This window comes from Cydia strobilella, chromosome Z (assembly GCF_947568885.1).
Source record: "Cydia strobilella chromosome Z, ilCydStro3.1, whole genome shotgun sequence".
NCBI classification, from domain to species: domain Eukaryota; kingdom Metazoa; phylum Arthropoda; class Insecta; order Lepidoptera; family Tortricidae; genus Cydia; species Cydia strobilella.
This window is the reverse complement of record NC_086068.1, coordinates 58158577-58165636: the sequence shown is the minus strand read 5'-3', so window position 1 is coordinate 58165636 and position 7060 is coordinate 58158577. Positions and strand designations below refer to the sequence as shown.

Genomic DNA, 7060 nt, shown 5'->3' with positions numbered 1-7060 from the left:
GCTAATTATTTCGACCGGTCAACCCCATTGTTGAAATTGTCATATCTATAGAGCCCTAAAGTCGCAATCTGCTGTCATCAACTTTCATGGTCTTTTATTTTATTTTGTGTTTTGTGTTGGATATTTTGGATTTACCTTATTTAATTAATTCTTTAGTAAGTGGATCATTTATAAATCAAGATTAGTTTACTTTTCTCCTTCAACATGTTAGCGTCGCGGGAAAGAATGTGTTTCATATGAACAAAGTGAAGGCCTTCACGAGTATTTTGTTTTGATATGCAAAGACCCGTGGATGAAAAGTGCGAGAGCGAGGCCCAATCCGACCTCGAGCGCTCTAGCAACATGCTAGCAGCGCCTGACAACAAGAAAAAGACCGAGCTGGACAATTTCGACGCGAAACCGAAGGCAAGTGAAGAGGACCCGAAACCACGAATAGTGCTCACATTTCGCTCGGAAAAGACAGGAACGCGTTCTAGCAACATGAAAATCGTTTCGGCCGAGGAGAAGCAAGAGGAAATCTCGCCGCGCCGTTCCACCCGCATCAGAATACCCGTCATGTGGGATTCTGAAGAGGAGGCTGACTGTACGTCGCCCAGGAAAGAAAAAGCTGTAAGCAGTGTGTCGGAAAACGAGGAAGCTTCCGACGGGAGCACTCCCAAACGCTCTGCGCGTGGGAGAAGCAAGGAGTTCTCTGAAAATGTCATTGCGAACGCCATAGCTAGGAAGGAGAAGTATAACGACCCTGGACCTACCAAGAGGCCCTCTCGGCAGATAAAACCGACTCCTAAGGTACTAGGGAATAAGGAACTGAGGTGGCTGCAATCTCAGCCGCAGAGTAATGTTATAGACAGGTCGGAGGACGGTGTGATGACCCGACGGTCGGCTCGGAGGAAGAGCTTTGAAGCTGTGGAGGAGAAGAAAGTTGAGAAGGTGTTTGAGGAGGAAGAAGATATTGAGGCGGAAGAGATGGAACTGGAAGGTAGGTTGATTCAATAATTAATTAATTTTGCTGAACAATATTAATGCCACTTTACTGATCAACAGGGATAGACTACTAGTTACTAGTCAAATCAGTTTCTTTTTTCGAACTGTCAAAACAATTTGCTACTATGGAATTTATATGAAACACTAGCATGTGACGTCACAATCAAATTACCTACTCTTCATAGTTTTATACGGGTTTTAAAATAGAAATTGTGTCTAAAAATAACTGCTGTCTACATTTCTTTATTTTTAAAATAATTTATTTTAAATACAGTCAAATACCCTACTGAATAAATGTCTAGTGTTTTGATATGTTTGTTGTTAAACAATTTCCTGTGATCAATTTGTCACATTTTCCGTCCTTGTTTACTCTGAATTGTAAATATACAATTTGCAGAGCTTGTTGATATAAAAAAATTCTAATGTTGATTCTGGTGCCCAGTGTTATGCATAAAAACCGGCCAAGTGCGAGTCGGACTCGCGCACGAAGGGTTCCGTACCATTACGCAAAAAAACGGCATAAAATCACGTTTGTTGTATGGGAGCTCCATGTAAATATTTATTTTATTCTGTTTTTAGTATTTGTTGTTATAGCGGCAACAGAAATACATCATCTGTGAAAATTTCAACTGTCTAGCTATCACGGTTCATGAGATACAGCCTGGTGACAGACGGGCAGACTAGTAATAGGGTACCGTTTTTTCACTTTGGTTACGGAACCCTAAAAATAGATTTTAATTAATTGATAGGAGTATGTAACACACCATATCTCACTTTATGCCCAGTCCCATTTTATATTTAACTGTGTTTGACTAGTTTTGATAAATTTCATTATGGCTAAACTAGCTGATTGATGACATTATGATCTGCAATAAAAAAAATTGAAAACAAAAACCTCTCATTTATTATTCAAAATGAAGGTTACACGGAAAGAACATGTCTAGTCACTTTAGTAACATTTTGAGTAATCGCGGTTTTAAAATTTGGAAACATGTCAAAATGTATGGTAATTCCGTGACCAGGTATTTTTAAACTAAAAAAAGTTGTGTTACATATATTATACAGTGGTAGCAAAAGTAATAACTAATAGTTCATTAAGAGCTCTGGCGGAGAATGCTCCGGATTACATTTACTGAATGCCATACAAATGCGTCTATTCTCGACGAACTTAACATTACAACGAGGCTCTCCACTGTTTGCTCCCAACGTGTACTTGGTTTCTTCGGTCATCTGAGCAGGACAGGGCCAGATAGCCTGGAAAGGCTCATAATTACTGGCCGCATGGCACGGAAGCGTAGGGATGGACGTATGGCCACGCGTTGGGCGGACAGAATATCATCAGTGACAAACGCCACACTGCAGGCTGGTGAAGAGTGTCCACACTCGTCACGTCCCTCAGCCATGAGGTTACGACAAAGAAGAAGAAGAGCTCTACATTTTGAAATGAAAATATGTTTTTCCGAAAAAAGTGACGACATGTTCTTTCCGTGTACCCTTCAAATGATGTTTCCTATATGAAATCATATTTACATATTTAATACTTTGCAGAAGACCAGACAGAGGAGGCGGCAGTACAATCAAACAATGTTAAGAAACTGAAACACCTCTGCGAGCTGGGGCTCAGAGCCATCAACCCTGCTGGCCTGAGTGACAGCCAGGAGGCTGAAGACAGGTAATGAGGGCTACCGTTTTTGTGCTCACCAGTTGGCGCCACTGTAAGTGTAGGTCCAGAAAAACAGATCTCAAAATTCTTCTACACTTATTTTTATAAAATCAATACGTTCTAATATAACGAGTTTTAAAATAGAAATTCTGTCTATAAATAACTGCTGTCTACTTTCTCTATTAATCTTCTGTTACTTTATTTCATGCATGGTGTAAAATAATTTATTTTAATTACAGTCAAACACCCTATTGCTTACCATTACGCGATTTGGCTTCTCGTTTACCTCCTATTAAAAAAAATCCAGTTACCGCAGAAATGCTGGGTGCATACAAGTATGATGCCAACTACTTCAATGTTCTAATTTAGGGCCAGAATATTTTGTACCACCTCAATCCATCATAGTATCAAAGATAGATATAACTCCGTAATAGATGGATACAGTCTAAAGAAAAAACGTGCCTTGAAAATCAAGAAAATTTGATTCTCGCTCAGAGGGCGCTACTAGCTTTGGCTTACTGTCATATAGATGGCGTTGACGGTTTCTTTTGTTATTTAACAATTTTAACGCATATCAGTGAAAAAACATGGGTCAAAATCATAAAAATAACTAATGCAAATAAAAAAATCATTTATCCATATTTAAATACTTTTTATCGTATTTTTATAAATCTTCATTTTTAGTTTTAAAGTGTGTCGATAGATGGCAGTGAATTTACTGTGGTTACAAAATTTACTATGACAGTACCGCTCTAGTAAAAGTTACTCTATGATACAAGTATGATGCCAACTACTTCAATGTTCTAATTTAGGGCCAGAATATTTTGTACCACCTCAATCCATCATAGTATATTATTTTTTTATTTTACATCAACAGAGACGAAGACATCGAGGAACTAGAAGACGATGAACTGGACGAAGAGCTCATCAGCAAACTAGCCGAAGTGGAGACAGGTTCCGACGAGGATGAAGATGATGACGACGAGTTCTTCTGCGCTGCGGACGCGTCGTGCGGTGAGAGGCCTAGAAGGTCTACTAGACTGTGCTCGGGCTATGGAGAGGACGATGAGGAAATGACAGAAGATGGGAAGTGAGTAGCATGTATATTATATGCCTGATTTAGCACTAGCACCCCATCATCAATCAATTCATTGAAAATCAGGGTTGGCAACAATATAGCCAATGCCAACCCTAATTTTTTTTTTAATTATTGTAAAGCCATTTATTCCGAACAATATAAATTACAATTGAATATTTTATGATTATTAATATTATAACATATCTCTCAGTTCGGTGTGCCGTAAGGCATAGGCCTCCTCCAACTGTCATTTATAAAATAAAAAGTAATTTTTTTTTTAAAAAAATTATCTGGTTTTTATGGAGGCTTTGGACACTCTAGGTGAACATGTCAGCCTCATGGGTGCTATCATAGTTCCCTACTCAAGGGAGAGGTCAATAAAGTGGTAAACACTGATTGCTTTGTTCGATATAAAAATAATTTATATAATAATAATTTTACCAGGAACTAGATATACATTGAATCACAATAAATAGATTTTCAACATGTTTAAGTATATACACAGTGCGCGTAATGTACAATGCCACTTGTGATAGTGTCATGTTTGTTAGCCATGCCATCATCACTTTGTTATCCTATTCGCGCTCAGTTGGTGCCATTTCGCGCGCGCCCGTGTGCTGTTCACGCTCCGGCGATGTACTCAGTGATATCTCGGTGTAATATTACGTTTTTGAAAAAGTAATGTGATATGATATGTGTTTTTGAACTCCAGTGGCATAGCGTGAACTAATCTAGCCGTGGGCGAAGTAGCATCTGCGAGGCCCCTTCCTTTCAATGTGTATGTTCTAAGGTTCCAAGGTAATAAAAAGAGATGGTCCGCGCGCCCCCCTTAACCTTATGAACGCCAAGAACGCCTAAAGTCATCATCACTAGTGCCACACACTACCTCACACCCCCCTCACTAGTGTCCCACAGCGCCAGGAACAACTACGGGTGTTATAGCGGACGCCGTCAAAGTAACCTAAACACTTTCAATTAAGGTTCACATTAGCTCGGCGTGTCAGTAGCCGGGTCCACACATAGCGAGCATACGCGCGAGGCAATTTCCTCGCGCACTAAACGGCCAGTGTAGACTTGCCTCGGCCGAGACGCGCGTGTTGTATCGACATTTTAGACGTGCCTCGCGCGCGCCGCCTCGGCCGAGGCACGTCTACACTGGCCGTTTTGTGCGCGAGGAAATTGCCTCGCGCGTATGCTCGCTATGTGTGGACCCGGCTAGTGACGCTTTTGTTTATGACATGAAGCGTTCAAAAGTTAAAGTGCGAGGCCATGTGCGAGAGGCCGCTTCGCCCACGCCTAATATCCTATATAATACATATATCTAAGTATTTATTTATGTGATTTACCGTTCGTACAGATCACAGCCGCGACGCTCATCAAGGATACCTAAGAGTGTAGAATACATGTCGGACACCGAAAGGTAAACGGATGTCAATAGCCGGGTCCGCACAGAGCGAGCTCGGCCGAGGCACGTCTACGGCCACGTCCTCGGCTGAGGAGCCGCGCGCGTGTCACGTCTACACTGGCCGTTTTGTGCGCGAGGAAATTGCCTCGCGCGTATTCTCGCTCCGTGTGGACCCGGCTAAATACGAGTATTCAGGCGATACACGAGCCGCTTACAAATGCTACTTTAAAAAATCGACAAAATTTTGTTTACGCCATCTCTCCAACAGTGTCTTTCTGTGATAAAAACAAAAATTTGCGGGTTTACATTTTTGTTCAATTCTATACATATAAAATCATAGGGTATTTGACTGTATTTTTAAATAAATTATATTACACCATGCATGAAATAAAGCACCGGAAGATTAATACAGAAACGTAGACAGCAGTTATTTTTAGACACAATTTCTATTTTAAAACCCGTATAAAACTATAAAGAGTATGTAATTTGATCGTGACGTCACATGCTAGTGTTTCATATAAATTCCATAGTAGCAAAATCGTTTTGACAGTTCGAAAAAAGAAATTGATTCGACTGTAGCACAGAATAAATAATAGTACTACCGTACGGAAAGGAAACTTCCTACAAAACCGAAGTTCGACAGCGGTTCAGGGTCAAATCATGCTATCCCTTTTTTAATATATGGCACTATCTCTTTCGGCTATTTAGGGTTGTCAAGATTCAAGTCATTATCTGTGTTCGTGCACGCAAAGGGACGTCAAGTTGTGCCAACCCTAATAATTGCTCGGAGCAATGCTGAGCCGAACTGAGCCGAGTTTGCCCGAAGCGAGGAGATTCGCACCCCTGCTAGTAGTCAAATACCCTATTTTTAGTAACTCACGGTGTTTTATAGGTACCCGCTTGGTTTAGATAGCACTGCTACTAACACTTGCTTCCAGGGATTCGGTTTTTTGGGTACTATTTTATTAGGTACTCAATTTGTGCCTTAATTACACGCCGAAGAGTGAAAAATGTGATTTTGTGATATGTTTATGGTCAAATGATTTTACCTTGTTGATTGTATTTTATATTGATGGTAACCCTATGGTTATATAAAATCGTGCCATTCAGGTCGAATTGAACACCAAAGCCAGAATAAAATAATATTTATTGTATTATTCTGCTGTAAGCTTATCTATTTTTAGTTTATTTTATACTAATGAGGTGGCATTTAGGATATGGCGTATGAGGCGGTATACTCGTAGCATAGATAGATATAACTCCGTAATAGATGGATACAGTCTAAGAAAAAAACGTGCTTCGAAAATCAAGAAAATTTGATTCTCGTTCAGAGGGCGCTGCTAGCTTTGGCCAACTGTCGTATAGATGGCGTTGACGGTTTCGTTTGTTATTTAACAATTTTAACGCATATCAGTGAAAGAACATGGGTCAAAATCATAAAAATAATTAATGCAAATAAAAAAAATCATTTATCTATATTTAAATACATTTTATCGTATTTTTATAAATATTTATTTTTAGTTTTAAAGTGTGTCGACAGATGGCAGTGAATTTACTGGGGTTACAAAATTTACTATGACAGTACCGCTCTAGTATAAGTTACTCTATGCTCGTAGTAAAAGCAGGGCTGCACGCCGCTTTGGTATAAAATTGCTTTGATATAAAATAATACAAATGACCCATCATGTTCGCTTGAAATCAATCATCCGCGTCTCTATTGTTTCCTATAAAGTTTTAAGTCATAATGTATAGTTTGTACGGATTTTCGTTATTCATAATTTGGTTTTTCTCAGAAACGCGTAACTCTTAAGGATTGCCATAAAACAAACCTAAACTAACCTTTCTATAGGATAACCTGAGGAAAATCCTGATAAGTAAACGGTTTCAGAGTTATGACTAATGATAATCTGATTCTCTGACAATCATTACA

General features: G+C 39.5%; 1 protein-coding gene across 2 annotated transcripts in view; it reads left to right on the top strand.

Annotated features, from left to right (window-relative positions):
* Nucleotides 1–100: 100 nt before the first annotated feature.
* The window catches only part of LOC134755150 (histone-lysine N-methyltransferase EHMT2), a 35466-nt gene continuing 28506 nt past the window's right edge, over nt 101–7060 (top strand). For both annotated transcript variants that reach the window (XM_063691642.1, XM_063691641.1), the window contains exons 1-4: nt 101–979; nt 2533–2656; nt 3525–3737; nt 5083–5145. In XM_063691642.1, the coding sequence (XP_063547712.1) occupies nt 277–979; nt 2533–2656; nt 3525–3737; nt 5083–5145 (1103 nt within the window). In that variant the 5' untranslated portion in view covers nt 101–276. The remainder of the gene's footprint in view (nt 980–2532; nt 2657–3524; nt 3738–5082; nt 5146–7060) is intronic.